General features: G+C 33.6%; 1 protein-coding gene and 1 non-coding gene across 2 annotated transcripts in view; one reads left to right on the forward strand and one right to left on the reverse strand.

Annotated features, from left to right (window-relative positions):
- Positions 1-15,903, forward strand: part of LOC136039557 (AP-3 complex subunit delta-1-like) — a 206,770-nt gene extending 190,867 nt beyond the window's left edge. The window contains exons 21-22 of the mRNA XM_065723397.1: positions 12,206-12,325; positions 15,663-15,903. Coding sequence (XP_065579469.1) covers positions 12,206-12,325; positions 15,663-15,749 — 207 coding nt within the window. The 3' untranslated portion in view covers positions 15,750-15,903. The remainder of the gene's footprint in view (positions 1-12,205; positions 12,326-15,662) is intronic.
- Trnar-ucu (transfer RNA arginine (anticodon UCU)) lies at positions 958-1,030 on the reverse strand. The gene has a single exon. It is a non-coding gene; the product is annotated as a tRNA-Arg (tRNA).
- Positions 15,904-20,723: the final 4,820 nt, after the last annotated feature.

Genomic DNA, 20,723 nt, shown 5'->3' on the forward strand with positions numbered 1-20,723 from the left:
CGCTGTGCCAACACATAGCAAATTTTGATTTAGATCAAATTTATCCTAAGTATTGTAAATAGATTAGTGTGGTAGTAGTAATGGTGGTAGTAGTAGGTGGTAAGAATAACGCTAAAGAAAAGTGTTGGGCAAAATATGGCCAAAAAAAGGCGAAAATACTTCTTCTTTTTACTGGAGTACAAATCCAAGGAGCGGTGATTTGAATTAACTAACTATATAAAACTGAACTTATTCCAGTTTTAATTCTTGACTGCTCAAAAAAAAAGCTACATGGAAGTGCTTTAGACAGGATTTTGTTTAAAGAAAAAAAATGATCTCCTAAGAAAATAATTGAAATACCGTTAGCTGTGATGATTCGTGACTCCCAAAAATAGGCATAAAAATTAGTTGCGTTTCTAATAGGCTTGAAACTTACAGGGTACAGAATCTCATTGTTCTTATCGCTATTGCCTTTGGAAAAGGGTCATAACAGTTTACTTGCCCTTTAATGGACAAGTGCGATTTTTCTCTTGCGAAAAGGAGTATCAAGGCCATGCGTTACGAAAATGTACGAGTCTAGCTAGATTTGTTTTTTCTCTCTCTTTTTTCTTTTTTCTGTTTTTTTTTTCATTGTTCTTTCCTTTTTCCTTTTTCCTTTTTCTTTTTTCTTTTTTCTTTTTTCTTTTTTCTTTTTTCTTTTTTCTTTTTTCTTTTTTCTTTTTTCTTTTTTCTTTTTTCTTTTTTCTTTTTTCTTTTTTTTTTTTTGGTCTTCGACATTTGATCAGGAAAAGTCGAAACTCAAAAACAATAAAGATTATACCAGATATAAGACTGAATCATGACAACTTTCAAAATTGGACATATTTTATCCTAAAGCTTGATAAAAGAGCTGGATGTATTTCATTTTCGAATATTATAAAGTATAATACACTTCAAAAAGAAGCTCGTTTTGTTAAATTTTCTAAAAATATAAAAATTTACCTACGGCGGGAGTCGAACCCGCGACCTTCGGATTAGAAGTCCGACGCGCTATCCACTGCGCTACGCAGGCTTAAATTATAGGCTAAATGTTTTGTGTCATATTTGGAAATTGTTTGAACACTTCGTACGTTTACTCTAGGGGCGGGGCTGGAATGATCCCTTAATTTCCAGTGCTGTCCTAGCAGTAAATTCGCAGTTGCGACATAATTTAGCTAGGATGAAAGTGAATATATCGCTTGATAAATTTTTTGGTAAAATTCTAGTTTATATAGCCTACTTTTTGCGGTCTTGGAAAGGGGCTAGGTTAGGAAAACGAATGATTCAGTGAGAGCTCTGAAACTTTCAGAGACTAAGGGATGCCCCGGAAGTTTTGAAGTACCTACCTCCACTCCTGTTCCCTCTAGACGACAGTGACTTTTTATGACCATTAAAAATCTTTGTGTTATCAAAGTGAAGGCTTGCAACATAGATCTTCTGCACATGAAAACTCTTCAATTTCACAACTTGCTCAATCCCAATTAATTGAGTTTCAAAGATCTGCAAACACATTTCCTAAATTTAGGAAAGCCCATTGTTATGGCTTAAAATGCTACTGATTTGTATTTTTCAGAACTAAAACCAGAGAAAAAGAAACTGATAACTGAAAATTAAATTAAAATGTTGTTTTGTCATGATTGCAGTGGGTAATACATCTGTCAAGTAGGCAAATTTCTAAGACTTGGAAAATTACAAGAAGGTTAACATAGAATCTAGACAATACCTTCCTACAGTAGGCTATATTTTGTTTCCTGGATTCATCACTGAAAGTTTGATTTTCCTAACCTAACCCCTCTCCAAGATAGCAAAAAGAAGCTAAACTGGAATTATACTGAATATTTTTATGCTCTATCATGATTCAGTAATCGCTTTTGGGAGAAATCAAATATAAAAAAAAGTTTTTTCAACTGAAAGTAAGGAGCACCATCAAAACTTAAAACGAACAGAAATTATTAGGTATATTAGGGAGTTCGCCCCTTAGTCACTCGCTCTTTACGCTAAAGTTTGAATTTTGTCCTAATTCTTTAAGTATGACCCCTTAATGACAATGGTCGTTTAATTAGAATAAATTACTCTTTTGAAAGTACTAAAAAAAATTGCGTAAAAAGCGATGTATTGACTAGGTGGCGAATCCCCTAATATGTGTAATAATTTATGTTCGTTTTAAGTTTTGATGTTGCTCTTTACTTTAAGTTGAAAAAACTTGTTTTTTTTTAATTTCTGATCGGTTCTTAAATAATGCTGGGAAATCTGGCGCTCCCTTCACATTAATATCCCTTCCCCCATGAAAATTTCTTCCATAAAAAGATTCTCCCACGTAACCTCCTCCAACCGACCCTCGCCCAACCCCCACTAATAGAAAGAATCTCCCCTGAAAACATCTTTATACTTCCCAATAAACAATACTATATGTAAATATTGGGCAAAGTTCATAACTTGCAGCCCTTCCCCCGGGAACTGTGGGGGATTAAGTCATCCTCAAAGACATAGTTATTATATTTTTTGACAATGTTAAACAAAATGGCTATCGCGAAAAATTTATTGGGTGACTTCGGAAAAAATCAGCGTCGGAGGGGGCCTAGTTTCCCTCCAGTTTTTGATCACTTAAAAATCGCAGGGCTGTTAATTTGTGTTTGAATGTGCCCTCCTGCGATATTCTAGGACCACTGAGTCGATAGGATCACCCCTGGAAAAAATTAAAATAAATGCGCATCTGTGATCTTTCTGTCTTCTGTAATGAATTCTGTCCTCGTGCATTACAACCTGCGCTAACGGGGAATAGGGGAATATTTTCTTGAAGATTGTAAACCTCCCTTCTTGAATAAAAATTCCTATTTCAGTTGTTTCAACCTAGTTTTCTTGAAGTAAAGAAGGCAAATGTCTACCTTGTCTAATCCGGTTTATTTCTTTAATGATCGTGTCGTCTTTTTTCTGTCTTGGAGAACACGGGGGACTACAATTTTATCCCATGAAATGTCCGTTTCTCTTCTGTTACTTTGGACCTAATTGGCGCTTGTTAAAAAAGTTTAGTGGATTGTTGATTCATGTTTCCAGTGTTAAATTTTTTCTTGAGGCAGGGGGATCTTTCCTTTTTTCTTATTTTCGTGTAATAAAGTTAACCGCATAAATACACGGTAAATGTTACCAACATAAGCTGGTTAGCATTGGTTTTTCATACTCATTTTGGGAGATCGTCAAATCTTGGATTATTGCAAGTTTTCAGTGCTCATCAGTGTACCCAGGACATCAAAACGAAAACTGTTTGGGCTTCTTGAACCCATGTTAGGTCTTAGTGCCTGAAAACCGCGGCTATTAAAGATTTTTCTGTGTCAGTTTCAAGGTCGTATTCAGGGGAGGGACTTGGGGGTTTGAACCCTTCCCTCCTAAATGTTTACCCCACTCGTGAAAACATAATAAAAATGAATTAAAACACGTTTTGATGCGTTTTTAAATTTTTTTTGTTTATGTAAGTTTATAATATTAGTGCTTTTTTATGTACATGGCCCTATTTTTGGTTTTAAAATGCACTTAATCTTATAAATCAATCTGTCTATCTATTATATAATTGGACTATATAGTTCTCCATTATAGTGAGGTAGGATTGGGGTGTTGGGGAAAAGTGAATCAATCCGGATTTAGGAATGATATAAGTAAGAATTATAATTTTTTTATTAATATTTTCCAGAATTCTATAGTGTTTCCTTACGGATATTTGAACCACTAACCTAATATCATTTTTCTTTTGGTTGTTTCAAAATTATAAAGTGATCGGTGTCGCCACGTTAAACCGTGAAAATAAATATGCGAAACTAATTGGTTAAATTTGGCGTCCGAAAGACGACTGTACCTTCAAAGGAAAGCTGCACCTTTTTGAGTTTGGTGTCGTATTTTCTTTAGCTGATTTTTGCTGATTTTCCCCCCACTTTTCTTTCTTTTAAATTAGACACCCACTAATGCCAAAAACTATATAACTGCATATAGAGGTTCTTGTAATTATTAAATAAATAAAAAACTTTTTTCAATTGAAAGTAAGGAGTGACATTAAAACTTAAAACGAACAGAAATTACTTCGTATATGAAAGAGGCTGCTTCCTCATCAAAGCCCCGCTCTTTACGCTAAAGTTTGACTCTTTCTCTCAATTCTTCTTTTTAAAACAGTAAAAAACTTACGTAAAGCGTAAAGAGCGGGGCGTTGATGAGGAAGCAGCCCCTTTCATATACGAAGTAATTTCTTTTCGTTTTAAGTTTTATTGTCGCTCCTTACTTTCAGTTGAAAAAACTTGTTTTTTTTATTTAATTTCTGAACGAAACAAATAATTGAAGAAAAACGGGTTTAATTTTTTTAAATAAAGCAGTGACAACAAAATAAAATAAAAACTACACTTTAACTAACAAAAAATTAAAATACTCCGAATATTTCGGCCCCACCTCCGGGAGCCTTTCTCAACGGGAAAAAAAAAAAAAAAAAAAAAAGGGAGAAAATTACAACAATTTAAGACTACTTTTAAGACATTTTAAAAATGCCACGACAACTAAACCAAACTAAAAATATAAACAATCAAATATAAAAGAAACAAGAACTCACATTTTTAAAACAAACACTCCCGCACTTGACTGTAGCTTTAGAAAAAAACTGCAATAATTGTTTCTATTGGCACTTTCCTCTGCCACAATCGCTGTATAAATGGGGATCTATCAAAAATGAAAAATATAAATACTTGTAACAATACGAAAAAGAGGTCACCCAACCCCCAAATCCAATCAAAATCTTACAGGTTAATGAAACACAATTATGAATTATAAATTGAATGGATTTTTTCATTTGCTATTTTAGCTGCCGTCCGTTGACTTCTTACAGCATTGACCATGCTTTGACCTCCGTTCGCAAGGTTATTACTTGTTTCAGGACAATTATGCAAACCAATACTCATTGAAGTTTTTGACTGGTCTTTAATTAAACTATTATAAATTGAATTTATTTTAAATTCCCCCTCATCTCTATTGATACTAATACCCCCATAGATAATCTTTTTTATTTCTATAATTCCTCTGAAACTTTGTAAAAGTCCTACAGACTTATCAATAATTTTTGTCTGATCAAATAAAATACTATGATGAGGAAAATTATACACGTGACCAGCTATAGCGGATTCAAAAGTATCAGGTTTTTTATTTTGTCTTAGCGAGCAATCTATCGCGTATTTGTGTTGCTGTAGCCTATTTTTTAAATTCTGCTGTGTTCTACCTACATAAAATTTACCACAAGAGCATGGAATTTTGTATACCCCCTGTTGTATATTTCTTGGAACTTTATCTTTTCCGTTATTTAGCCATGAGCTTATATTTTGTCCTGATTTAAAAGCTGTTTTTATATTATGTTTTTTTAATTCTTTCCTTAATTTCTGTGACAACCTTGGGATATAAGGCAAAGTTATGTAATTTGGTTTTTGATTTGATTCATTTTCTTCTAATTTTACAGGTTCCAGTAACTTTTTTTTTTCTTTTTTCAATTATTTGAGAAATCATATTTTCGGGATATCCATTTCCTACTAGAATATCCTTAATAAAAATTAATTCACTACTATTGTATTCTTGTGAATCTAATTTTAACACTCTATCAACTAAAGAAATAACTACCCCCCTTTTTACTTGGATCGGGTGATTTGATGCGAAAGACAAATAGCGGTTGTTATTAGTTGGTTTACGGTAAATTGAAAACATTAGTTTATTGTTCTTTCTATGGATCCAAATATCCAGAAACGGTAATTTTTTCTCTGTTTCATTTTCAATTGTAAAAACCAATTCCCCTCCCAAATTATTTAAATGTTCCAGAAAACCTTCAATTTGTGATTCCCCATAATTCCAAATAACTAATACATCATCCATATATCTGCCCCAAAATTTTGGTTTTAAAAAATATGTATCAATAGCTAAATTTTCTATATACTCCACATAAATATTAGCTAACAGTGGACTTAAGGGTCCTCCCATTGCTAATCCTCTAACTTGATGGTAAAAATTGTCTCTAAATTTGAAATAATTAGTATACCTGCTAGTTATTTTAATTAGATTTAATATAGTTTCTATCTCAATCCCTGCAGACAATTCTTCCATTTCACTTTTATGCACATCAAGTTTTTTTGATAAAACAAACACAGATTTATCGAAAGGTATATACGTATACATTGACTTTATATCAAAACTAAAAAGTCTAGAGTCACTTGATATTTCAATATTTTTAAGTTTATTTTTTTTAAATACTGAGTTTTTTATATAAGACTTTTGGAGATATAATAAAGGTTTAAGCGTCTTTGCTACCCATTTTTCAATTTTTTCTGTTGGTGAGTTCCTTGTTGACACTATAGGTCTTAGATTTTTGATTTTGGCTCTTTTTGATTTTGGCTCTTCGCAGATGAATAATTAAAACGAAATTTGCATATTTATTTCTTTTTGCTAAATGGCTTTCTCATAATTTTGATCGAATAGTTTTGAGAAAAAAGAGCGGGGGAGGAAGCCTAGTTGCCCTCCAATTTTTTGGTTAATTAAAAAGGCAACTAGAACTTTTAATTTTTTACGAATATTTTTATTAGTAAAAGATATACGTAACTTATAAATTAGCTTACGTAAAGAACTTTTTATTCTCATGTTTTTATTACATAAATGAGAGGGTTCGCCCCCTCGTCAGTACCTCTCTCTTTACACTAAATCTTAAATTTTGTCCCAATTCATTAAGAATGACCCCTGAATCACAAAAGCCGTAGAATAAATAGTTGACATTACTAAAAATACTTTAGCGTAAAGAGCGAGGTATTAGGAGGAGGTGAGCCCCTCATATGGGTAATAATTTCTGTTCGTTTTAAGTTTTAATGCTGCACCTTACTTCCAGCTGAAAAAAACTTTTTCAAATTTATTTTTTCATTGTTTTTTTTAATAATGCTAGTAAATCCTGCGCTCCCTTCATGGAATTTTTCTTCCCCCATGACAAATTCCTCGATGGAAAGTTCCCCCAGCATATCCACCCAAAAAATTCCCGGTACACTTCCCAATAACCATTACTATATGTAAGCACTGGTCAAAGTTTGTAACTTGTAGCCCCTCCCACGGGGACTGTGGGGGAGTAAGTCGTCCCAAAAGACATAGTTATAAGGTTTTTCGACTACGCTGAATAAAGTGGCTATCTCAGAATTTTGATCCGTTGATTTTGGGGAAATAATTAGCGTGGGAGGGGGCCTAGGTGCCCTCCAATTTTTTGGTCACTTAAAAAGGGCACTAGAACTTTTCATTTCCGTTAGAATGAGCCATCTCGCAACATTCTAGGACAACTGGGTCGATAAGATCACCCCTGGAAAAGAAAAACAAACAAATAAACACGCATCCGTGATCTGCCTTCTGGCAAAAAATACAAAATTCCACATTTTTGTAGATAGGAGCTTGAAACTTCGACAATAGGGTTCTCTGATACGCTGAATCTGATGGTGTAATTTTGTTAAGATTCTATGACTTTTAGGGGGTGTTTCCCCCTATTATCTAAAATAACGCAGATTTTCTCAGGCTCGTAACTTTTGATGGGTAAGACTAAACTTGATTATATTTAAAACCAGCATTAAAATGCGATTCATTTGATGTAGCTATTGGTATCAAAATTCCATTTTTTAGAGTTTTGGTTACTATTGAGCAGGGTCGCTCCTTACTACAGCTCGTTACCACGAACTGTTTGACGTTACCACGAACTGTTTGATTAAAAGCTTATATCAGTCTTTAAGTTTGTGATTCAAAAAACCAAATTTCATTTTCACTGTCTTAACTACAACCACGGTCTACCGTAAAGAGAGAACCACGTTCCATATTTTTTTAAACTGTATGGTAAGAAAAAGTTTCAATTTGAAGGTGATTCAAGAATGCTAACCATTATTTCGATTAGTCTTATTAATAAAAGTTTATTGCTAAAATAGACTTGCGGAATTTTTGAAAAGAGCCAGAAGATCCTCGGAAATGGTGTCGTATTGTAATGAGAAGTGCTCCAGTGGAACTGCCATGGCCATAAATCCTATGTCGAAAAATTAGACTCCAAAAAAGACTCCCAAGAAAAAACTCCCATGTGTGTTCGCTGGGAAAGTGCTCATTTTAAAGAAACTTGCCATATCAGTGCGTTCCTATTGTCGTTATATTGCCGTGATATCTAGTGCATTTCTTAATAATAAAATAGATCTTTTCATAGAAAAGTGGAGTTTTCTGCAGCTTTGTACAATAAAACATTGGTTTTCGCGAAAAGGGGGTAAAAAATTTTTGAGTAGCCAATCTATTTTTCATGGTCGTATGAGACCCTTAAGAGGGACAGCTCCAAAATCGAAAAACGGCTCTATAGTATGAGGGTTAAGTCTTATAAGATAAAATACATTCATGATTAAATATGCTTAGAATAAAACACTGTAATGTTCTCCCAAAGGCTGCTAGGTCTGTAAAAAGGGAAACATAGTATAACATGAATGCCACAGTGAGTTTCGTCTTTATTCATAAATTAAATTAAAAAAAAAACAAGTTTTTTTAACGGAGAGTAAGGAGCGACATCAAAACTTACAACGAAAAGAAATTGCTTCGTATATTAAAGGGGCTGCTTCCTCATTAACGTCCCGCTCTTTGCGCTAAAGTTTTTACTGCTGTAAAAAGTGAAGTTAAGAGAAAGAGTCAAACTTTAGTGTAAAGAGCGGGGCGTTAATTAGGAAGCAGCCCCTTTCATATACGAAGGAATTTCTGTTCGTTTTAAGTTTTGATGTCGCTCCTTACTTTCCGTTAAAAAAAGCTTGTTTTTTTTATTTAATTTATGAACGTTTTTGAATCAATGCATGTTTGGATTTTGGCTCTCAGCAGAAGGAATAATTAAAACGAAATTTGCACATTTATTTTTTGGCTAAATGGCTTTTTCATAATTTTGATCGAACGAGAGCGGGGGAGGAGGCCTAGTTGCCCTCCGTTTTTTTGGTTAATTAAAAAGGCAACTAGAACTTTTAATTTTTTATGAATGTTTTTATTAGTAAAAGATATACGTACCTTACTAATCAGCTTACGTAACGAACTTCTGTATTCTCATGTTTTTATTACGTATATGAAGGGGTTCACCGCCTCGTCAGTACCTCGCTCTTTACATTAAAGCTTAAATTTTGTCCCAATTTCTGAAGAATGACCTCTGAATCACAAATGCCGTAGAATAAATAGTTCAAATTACTAAAAATACTTTAGCGTAAAGAGCGAGGTATTAGGAGGAGGTGAGCCCATCATATTCGTAATAATTTCTGTTCGTTTTAAGTTTTAATGCTTCTCCTTACTTTCAGTTGAAAAAACTTTTTCATATTTATTTTTTCATCGATTTTTTTTAATAATGCTAGAAAATCCAGCGCTCCCTTCATGAAAATTTTCTTCCCCCATGACAAATTCCTCCAAGGAAAGATCCCCCAACATATCCCCTCTTATCAACCCCCCACAACCTAAAAATCCCCCTGAAAACGTCTGTACACTTCCAAATAACTGTTACTATATGTAAGCACTGGTCAAAGTTTGTAACTTGTGGCCCCTCCCACGGGACTGTGGGGGAGTTAGTCGTCCCCAAAGACATAATCATAAGGTTTTTTGACTACGCTGAATAAAATGGCTATCTCAGAATTTTGATTTGGTAACTTTGGTAAAATAATTAGCGTGGGAGAGGGCCTAGGTGCCCTCCAATTTTTTGGTCACTTAAAAAGGGCACTAGAACTTTTCATTTCCGTTAGAATGAGCCCTCTTGCAAGTTTGTAGGATCGCTGGGTCGATACGATCACCCCTGGGAAAAAAAAACACAAAAAAAACAAACAAACAAATAAACACGCATCCGTGATCTGCCTTCTGGCAAAAAATACAAAATTCCACATTTTTGTAGATAGGAGCTTGAAACTTCTACAATAGGGTTCTCTGATACGCTGAATCCGATGGTCTGATTTTCGTTAAGATTCTATGACGTTTAGGGGTTGTTCCCCCCTATTTTCTAAAATAAGGCATATTTTCTCAGGCTCGTAACTCTTTATGGGTAAGACTAAACTTGATGAAATTTATATATTTAAAGTCAGCATTAAAATGCGATTCTTTTGATGTAGCTATTGATATCAAAATTCCATTTTTTAGAGTTTGGTTACTATTGAGCCGGGTCGCTCCTTACTACAGTTCGTTACCACGAACTGCTTGAACATCGGGTGATCATGGGATGAATGTTGCAATATTGCTAATCAATAGTCAGCAGATGATGACATTTTTAAGTAACAAAAGAGATCGTGCCACAGCGAAGTGGTGTTTTATGCCATTGTGTGCCACAAAACACTCGTTTTTGCCCAAAGATGGTCAAAATCTCAGGGAATGCAGATTCTAATATAGCCAATCATATTTTTATGGTTTAAATTCCTCAACAGTAATTTTTAAGCCCCCCCCCCCATCTCGAAAAAGGAGGAAATTGCTTTCTTTAAGAAGGAGAAAATCGCAGTATTCTAATATAGCCAATCATTTTTTCATAGTTTAAACCCCACAACAGTAATCATTAAGCCCCCCCTTCATCTCAAAAAAGGAGAGAATTGCTTTCTTACATGGTTAGTATGCATCTCATTATTTATTTTTAATTCCTTTCTGCCGAACCTAGCAGGTTGCCACAAATCGTAGAGATTTTTAATGGCTTAATCAAAAGCTACTGCTTTCAAATTTGGCTTTATAACTTTATCTTAAAGGACCATATGGCCGTCCTCTAGAACGGAAAGCATAATAATGGAACTATTATAATATCACTTGTCGAATATCCTAAGCAGAAAGCTCTCAATTTCTGCCTTCTATATAATATCCTCCCAGTGCCCTTAGTAAACAAAGATTTTAAAAAAACGTATTTTGAAAGCAAAATTGTTCGATGGAAAATATTGAAGGAGAGCCAAAATTTACTTGGGTTTCGATAACAATTTACTTGGGTTTCGCTATAACCCCTGGACGACTTCCCTTTTCCTTAGTCAACATTCGCCCCTTCGACATCCCCTCCCGCGTTCTACCTAACCAAAATCCCCCTTCTTTCCCCAATTAAAGTTTCTACTGAATGATACAGAAGAACTTTCATCACGTACATAATTGACATATTAAATCAGTTAATCTATTCACCCCCTCCCCCTCACTCCCTTTTTACCTTAAAATTTTGAAGTTCATTTTGCAAATTAACAGTTTTCTATTTCTTGGTCGCAAAACTAAATAGTCCTTTTGCTTTAATTATTTTATTCCCTTTTTTAATTTTACGAGTTTTATTTATTTGACATTTTTGCTGATTAACTGATTTTGCTGATTCGCTGATTTTTGATGACCTTTTTATTTATTTTTTTGCCCTACCCGCCATGTTTATTTTATTGCTATTTGGTTGATTCTTTTTATTTATTGACGCTAAAGTGCGAATTCGGCCCATTTGTTCTTGTGATAGCTAAGAAATCTTATCTAAATGACATAAGTGTCATTTATATAGTTTCCTTTCTGTGAGAATAATTGAATTTTCTAATTGCAAATTCTCAAAGATACCGGTAACAACATACAACTCGGAATAAGACGAAGTTGCACATGTCTAACGGGTAAGCTTAAGGAATGTAAGAAGTAAGACCTGTATTTCAACGCCGTAATTAAAATTTAAAAAAAAACAGTCTTTTCGTAATCTTAATTGTGTTTAATTAAAAAAAAAAGAACAAACATTAATTTAAATAGTAAAGCTTTCTCTTACTGAACTAAAGAGCAATGTTGAAACTTCGAACGAATACAATCTTAGATCACTCAACAAATCAGCAAAACTAGCTTAAATAAACTAGCTCTTGATGTTTTCCAATATCTATAGAATTCTAATAACTAGGAGTTTACTGAAAACTGAGCTTACTTTAGTCTTATAGAGAATTGTAACTGCATATTAAAAGTTATCAATATTATGGCCGGTGAAAGACAATTGAAAGACTTATAAATAATTGTGTTTACTCACGGAACTTTCTGATCGTAAGAGAATATCGTGTTTTTCTTTCTTCGGTTTGATGTTTTCAGTAAAGTGTTGGTTTTTCGAGTTGTAAATATACATAAATAATCATAAGTATATAATAAGCAATTTAATTATAAATATATAATAAATTAATAATTAAATGTATTTTCTTAACTAAGCGAGTTTAACGTTTATTCGCTTTTTCAGGTACTGAATATTTTAACGGAAGTATTTGGTTTGCAATTAATTGAGAAGATCAATGATACTGCCTCTCTCTATTGCACTTCTATTCTTGGTAGTGTTTTCGCATTCCTTCTGAAGATAAAGGTATTGATTTGCTTTTTCCCACAGTTGATTATTTTTTCCCACTATCAATTGTCAAAGAGAATGTTAGTTCCCCGTGCATATTTAATAACTGTCCAAAAGCCGAAAAAGACCCTTGGAGACATAGGTTCCTGGTGTTCAAACATAGGCTCCTGCTCTCAAATTACTTTCGGCTCTTAAAAAGGGCGCTTTAACTTCCAATTTCAAATCAAATGAACAGTATCTGAAGTTTATACGACCCCTCATTCCATAACAGACTTATATGCCCCCAAGGCATTACCTACTGCCCTATCCCCAGGGCACTGGGGGATGGTCTCAACCCTAGAGGGATTTATATATATATATATATATATATATATATATATATATATATATATATATATATATATATATATATATACATTATATATATATACATATATATATATATATATATATATATATATATATATATATATATATATATATATATATATATATATATATATATATATATATATATATATATGGCGAAACCCTATATAGGCCAGTGTATTCTCCTGATGAGCCCTTATGTTGTGTGTTGCCTCTGAATTATTTGTCTATATTATTTTTTCTATTGTTTGGTAAATGACGACTTATACTTATTGACGACATGACTGCCTGTCCATGGATTATTCTTTATGGTTGATTGTGTGTGGCTATGCTGTTTGACCTATGTGATTGTATGGATGAGTAGGGTTAAGGCCTCATTCAAGTGCTGGTCTATATTAATCACTAATTTAGGAAAACAGTCTTCCTTTTCTCCTTCTGTCTTTTTTTTTTTTTTTTTTTTTTTTTTTTTTTTTTTTTTTTTTTTTTGTGTTTGTGCTGTTGCATTGGTGATTTCTCTTTTCATGATATATATATATATATATATATATATATATATATATATATATATATATATATATATATATATATATATATATATTATATATATATATATATAATATTTTATGCTATACTAATTATAATATTATATTTATATGTGTGTGTTTATTTGGTTTAAACATAAGGGCAACATTGTAACGAAACTTGAAAATTTGATGAATTCTTTCTTGAATCTGAAATTCTTTTTTCTTCTTTGTTTCAAAATGTGCGAAACGTATGGTTATTTCTTTTATCAATATCTATGCCTGCGCTAATTTTTTTTTAAAGGTTAATGCAAGTAATTTCGAAGGATCAATGACGGTGATAGGAGGGGGAAGACAAATTTTTCCAAAGACTTGACTTATTTGGATCAATTGTTCACAGCGATAAACGTTAGTATGCCAATTTTCAGAAAAAATAAGATAAAAGGTCTAATCAAGAACGTATCCAGGAGTTTTTTTAGGGGGTGGGGTATAAAAATTTTTTTAAAATGCATCAAAAGTTGGTTCATGTTCATTTTTGTTACATTTTTACGAGTTAGAAATATCATAAGCAAACTTTAATCCTAATCTTTAATTTTGTCTTATTAAAAGTCTTTGTAGTTTGTTATAACAAAAAATCTGCAATGTGAGAAATGGAAATTCCATTGAAAGGTTTTATTTTCAATCTTTCTTGTCTTCTTGGTTTTAATTGGTTATGATTTTTTATAATTGAAAAGATGACGTAGAACCTAGCACAAATAACCGGATTTAATCTTATTCTTTCTCTTTTATTTTGTTTTATTATTTTTTAGTATATTATAATTTTATTAAAATTGTAAAAATAAAATAAAAGCTATTATAAATTTCTTAAACTAAATTTATTCTAAAACTTTATCTGTTTTTGTTTCAATTTTAGTACAGTAATTTCACAGCTTTTTGATTTGGTTATCAATGTTCATTGAAAGACTTATCTTTAAATTAATGAATCAAATCAGTCAATTTTTTACGTTAGTCAGTTGATTTATAATAATTTATTAAATAAAGATTTCTTTTCTATTGAAAGTAAGGAGCAACATTAAAACTTAAAAAGAAGATAAATTATTACGTATATGAGGGGGGGCTACCCCGTCCTCATTCCTAGCTCTTTACGCTAAAGTTTGACTTTTCGTCACAACCCTTTAAGAAAAGTTCTCCTTCAAATTTGACAGTCCTGGTGTTTGAGCATTCTTTCTTCAGTAATATGATAAAAAGTCAACATTTTGGAGAAAGTAAATTATTTTTTACATATCAATTGTTGTCAAAATTCCGTTTTTTAGAGTTTCGGTTACTATTGGGCCGAGTCGCTTCTTACTTACAGTTTTATATTAAGCATTGCTATATCAAGCATTTAGGGTACCCAACCCGAGTGGGGTGGGAAGAGGTCCTAAGAAGGGATTTGGAAGGAATTGAACTTCCTGGTAGGGTGTAAAAGGGGAAGCTTTAATAGATTGGAATGGAGGAAGTGCGTGCGAAGTGTATTGGCCTCAGGTGGCTTGGCGCTTCAGTGAGTTGTTAATAGCAGTAGTTGTAGCAGTATGTCAAGCAATAAATCAGTTGATGCCTTCAATCATTTTTGTCTGGTGTACCCTTTGCCCGTGCCCTTACTTTTAATTGGAACTCTAACCTATTCTCAGCCTGGCTCTCCATGTGAGTTGAGCCCTTGGTGTTTTCCCCCCTTTGCCGAAGATGGATGCTATTTCAGGCTATGTTATTGAGGTCTGAATATCTGAGGTTGTTATTTGCAAGAGCCGAAGGCCTGAGTTCATAGCTGCAGGAATGGTGTCAAGTGCTTACGCAATTGACTTCTTTTATGAAATTTTTATTTATTTTGCAATAGGTTCAATGGGTGCTCAGAAAATCTCCTGAGTAATGGGTCCCACTACTTCAGGTCAGGGAACTAATAATTCTTCTGAAGCCTTTACGAAGCACTTGAGCTGTATTAGAACCAGAAATCTGGATTTGCATTGAGATAAGGCATTAGCGTTTCAAAATTAATCCATAAAGAAGAAGATTTGATAATTTGACTAAGAAGTGCCCAGAAATTCTGAAAAGTTTAGGATTTTGAGGGGGAGCTATAGATTGAAAAAAGGTGGAGCCAAAACGATTGCAAAATTTGGTAGCTTGAGTGTGAAATATTAGAAAGATGGGGTAGCTCTTGTTTAGTCAGTTTAGTCACCATTGTTTAGTCAGCTGTTCTGTTGAATTTCTGTATCCCCTATGTTCATGCAAGGATGCAAGTTTTTGGTGAAGGTGTAGGCTAGATTTTGGAAAATGATTTGTTTTTATATATCCTTTTTTGGGTATTTCTGTTGAAATAAATTAAACAAACAACAAGGTGGCCTCCCTAGATTCTGAAAATGCCTTTTGCCCCGCCTCCCCTCTCCTACATTTCCTTAAATGGCATCACTGTGTTCATTATCTTTTTTTAGGATGGAAATTTGCAAATTGATGGAAAGTCGGACAATCAAGAGTTTCTTTCTAATTTGATCAAAGAGATTCCTCTCGCGGTCCGTTGAAGGTAGATTTCCGTTTGTGTGATTTTTTACTGTTTCTTTTTTTTTGCCCTTTTTGCATCTGATTCTTAATCCTGGCCATTGTTTCAGAATAATTTTGTGTGTTGGGTTTCACTTTTTGTTTTTATGACGCGAAATAAAAACGCATTATTACTTAGTATTAGATATTTTTTCTGATTTTATTAAGAAGGTTAGTCATGGTCACGATGGCCAAAAAGCCAAATCAAGTAAATTGTGGAGTAACTTCTGACTAAGATTTAATATTTCTCTGTTACATTAATTAATTTAAAAAAAAACTTTTACCACAAGACAAGTTTTTCAAAGAAAAGTAGCTAAAAAAGGAGCTACAAGCCAAGAATGACCAAAAAATAAAGTCAAATAACCTTTGAAGCGTAAAACTACTACAAATCACTTTCAATAAATAAGTAAAACTCAAAACGAACATACAATAAATAGCCAAGTCAAACTCAAAATGAGCAAAAATTGACATGGTAGGTCTGATAATCCCCATGGCATCTGAAGACCAGAACATAGATTGCGCTTTACTGAAAACAAAATACGTTTGAAATTTTTTTACTTTTCTCTCTTTCATAAATAAAAAATTATCAAAACTTTTAAGGAATAAAACGTTCTTTTTTTTTAAATAAAACTCAAACTCAAAGCGAGCAAAAACTAATTTGATGACCAGAAAACAAGACCAGACCAGAACACCTTCTCAAGACCAGAACACAGATTGCGCTTTACTGAAAACAAAATACGTTTGAAATTTTTTTTACTTTTCTCTATTTAATAAATAAAAAATTATCAAAACTTTTAAGGAATAAAACGTTCTTTTTTTTTAAATAAAACTCAAACTCAAAGCGAGCAAAAACTAATTTGATGACCAGAAAACAAGACCAGACCAGAACACCTTCTCAAGACCAGAACACAGATTGCGCTTTACTGAAAACAAAATACGTTTGAAATATTTTCACTTTTCTCGCTTTCATAAATAAAAAATTATCAAAACTTCTAAGGAATAAAACGGTTTTTTTTTTTTTTTTTTTTTTAAACAAAACTCAAACTCAAAGCGAGCAAAAATTAATTTGATGACCAGAAAACAAGACCAGACCAGAACACCTTCTCAAGACCAGAACACAGATTACGCTTTACTGAAAACAAAATACGTTTGAAATGTTTTCACTTTTCTCACTTTCATAAATAAAAAATTATCAAAACTTCTAAGGAATAAAACTTTTTTTTTTCTTAAACAAAACTCAAACTCAAAGCGAGCAAAAATTAATTTGATGACCAGAAAACAAGACCAGACTAGAACACAATTTGCGCTTTACTGAAAAAAAAAACATATGACCTTTGATTGTCAGTTTAATTGACATATACTGATATTTCTTCCTTAAGGTTTTTGTAATTTTCCATCTATGAAAGTCTCTTGACTACGCTGTCACAATTCAGAAAAATAGCAACAAAACAATGGGAAGTTCCTCTGTTGTCAAGTGTTATATTAACTGTTGTAAACATAGTAAGCTGATAAATTGGCCTATATTATGGTTGGGATAAATGTGTGACATTGTAAGGATAGAGAGAAACATTGACTTTAAGGCTGCAGGGTAGGTGGATGGATGGATTGCAGGGTAGGTGGATGGATGGATTGCAGGGTAGGTGGATGGATGGATTGCAGGGTAGGTGGATGGATGGATTGCAGGGTAGGTGGATGGATGGATTGCAGGGTAGGTGGATGGATGGATTGCAGGGTAGGTGGATGGATGGATTGCAGGGTAGGTGGATGGATGGATTGCAGGGTAGGTGGATGGATGGATTGGGGGACGTGGTGACGATCAAGGGTAGATAATTTCCTGTAGCTTCATAAAATGAACCATACCAATTTGAGTTTTTTCGGATTGATTTGCATTCCAATGGTACAAATTACATGTTCTTTCTCTGAGGCTATTTGATAAACTAACAGCAGGTTGAGTGAGAAGAGTACCATGTGTGGAATATTCTGATGGGAAAAATCTTAATGCTTCTCCTGCTGTGTTAGAACCTACTAGTCTGTCAGGTCTCCCTAAAAAAAAAAGTCAAAATTCATGGCTTTCAAAGCTTCTAAGTTTATTTAGGAAAGACAATGGTCAACTGCAAATTTTATTGCTCCTGGTTATCTAAAGAAGACTGGAGCGAATCTAAGGATCTTCCATCCTTGTAATGCTCCATGATGACTTATGATAGTTGTTTGATGTGGTTGCTTGCTAAATTTGGGTCGAGGACTCTTCCCGCGCTTCCCAGTTGTACAAGAACTACTGCTGTTGCCATTCTTTGTTGAGATTTTGGTTGAATGCACCTGTAGAATCAGAAGCCATTCTTGTCTGTTTATCTTGTCTGAAGCCATTCTGTTGTCTGTTGTCAGAAGCCATTCTTGTCTGTTTATCTTGTCTGAAGCCATTCTGTTGTCTGTTGTCAGAAGCCATTCTTGTCTGTTTATCTTGTCTGAAGCCATTCTGTTGTCTGTTGTCAGAAGCCATTCTTGTCTGTTTATCTTGTCTGTTTGAGAGTTGATTCCACGAGTTTATTACTCTGCTGGCTGAAGAAATGACTTCTTTTTCGGATGGCAAAGTGTTTCTTGAAGATTTTCTTGGAATATCTTCTAGTCACAGAATGGGGAGAACGTTCTATTAAACATTCAGAACGGAGCAATATACAAGATATGAGGGAGGGCTATACTATTGAAAAGGCGAGCTAATAGTCGGTGGCTAAATTGAACTTTTGCTGCAAGAATCGATACATAAGAAGCAGATATACGTCGTACAAGAAGATCTGGGAGAAGGGATCGGATGCAGCGTAGTGACGAACTAATCGTAAGACCTAAATATACAAGGTGGTCGACACCTCTAACAGTGGCATCGCCAAGCACTCTAGAGGACGGTGACTCGCCTTTCCAAAAAACAGCACTATTTCTGAATTGTCAGTATTGAAACGAAGGCCAAGTTTAAGATACTCCTGTTGAAATGTGAGAAAGACTTCATTCATTGTTTGGAGGGTACGCTTGAGATTTAAAACGTCATCTGCATAATAAACTAGAGACAGATTTAATGAAGATGGTATTATAGATGTGGGGTACTAATCTTGGGCAAAAACTATTGAAAAGAATCGAGCGTTTGGCAACGCTACATCTTAAACTGGAATAGTCGATAAATCTATATGAGGTATAATTAAATTAAACGCTTATTTAATTTGTTGAAAGGTGTTGAAGGTGAAAATCGTGACATTATCATAGATATTAGAGGCTCTGGTACTAATGGGCATGTGGTGTATAGGCCTATTTGATTTTATTAGTATATATGTGGATGGGTACATATTTTTCCCATTCCTTCACTTTGGGTTGCTATATGAGTTTAATCAAATACTACAGGAAATATTTTCCAAGAAGCAATTATTTAGCATATAACCTATGATGGTGCTCCAAATTATGGAGGAAAAAATTGAGCCCAATGAACTCGGTATAAAAACTGGAAACTTTTTTGAGAAAGGTTTTTAAAATTTCGATAATTCATTTAATCATCATTTGAAATCATCATTTTTTTTTCCACAATGAAATGAATTTGAAACTTCAAAGGAAGAAGTTTAAATTATATTTGTGCGCCATGGCAGGGTTTCTTGAACTTGGTACGCGTGCCTCCAGGGGTGCGGGAAGAGTTAGGTGGGGGTACAAAATGGACCAGAGATCGGTGGGGGGCACGTATTGCTCCGGATTTTAGTTGGAATACGTTATCTGCACAATGGAAGGAATGCGGATAAATGTCAATAGGTTGTCAGGGAGCAGACACGGAGGAGACGTGGTGGAGTATTGACATTGGACGTGGAGTCGCGTTTTCGATCAAAATTAACAACCAGAGAAGCATAAACGATGATCTTTCTTCTCAGTTAAAGCATTTTTATTCTTCTTATTGTTAAAACATTTTTGTCGTAATATAATAATTGTAATAATAATAATATTACAATTTGAATATGGAATTATAATACATTCGTAATATAACATTATTTGTATTTTATTGAGAATAATCGTATTTCTTTTTTATTATTGTTTTTGCGTATATACCAACGAAAGGAAAATTAATATATATTATTGAAATATATTTCTTTTTCTGAGGGATACTTAGTGCTACGAAAAGTATTACATATATTATACAAAATTTGAAAAACACCGTGCCAGGGGGTTAGACAATTTCAATGTAAGAATCAAAAATAATTCTTATAAAGATGTACCTGGTTATCCATATGCTTTGCAATTTGATTCATTGAAAAACTATTTTGGGTTACCTCTTAATCTTTATACACTGTAGCTTACCTCCGTATAAAAAAATAAACAAAAAATAATTCAATGTTGAAAGTTAAGTTAACTTTATTAAATACGTTACATTTTAATTTACATAGCAACAAAAATAGGCTATATTCACGTACAGGCATGTCTCAAGTTGCAGATGCGTTTAAGTAAGAATAATCCTACGCACATCAAATTTCCCGTATGTCACTGGTCCTTTGCCCAGTTTGTAGTTAGGTTTTGAACATTTATTGGACCTTTATTCATGAAAGCAACAAATGGTCTTGATGGGATGACTCCCTCAAGGATTTGTTTCTAGATGGATGTTAATGGAATCGAATAGTTTGTTAAACATGTGTAAATTAAAACACTATTCGACTAGCGCTTCTTTTCACTCCCAAAGCCAGGGGGACCACGCCCCCCCCCCCCAAAAAAAAAAAAATCTGGCATCCTCATTTGGTTATATTCCTCTTTGTTTACCCTTTTCATTTTAAGCTGTCAATTATTAGCGCCAAAAACCACCGAATGTCTGACTTGTTTTTGCAGTCTTTTCGCGTGATTGTACCCCCTCCCAAACCCTTAAGTTTGAAATATCTAGTTACTTTGTCCAATGCCTATTTACTTTGATATATGTGAACCGATTAAACTTGGGAAAATCAATCGTT

This window comes from Artemia franciscana, chromosome 19 (assembly GCF_032884065.1).
Source record: "Artemia franciscana chromosome 19, ASM3288406v1, whole genome shotgun sequence".
NCBI lineage: Eukaryota > Metazoa > Arthropoda > Branchiopoda > Anostraca > Artemiidae > Artemia > Artemia franciscana.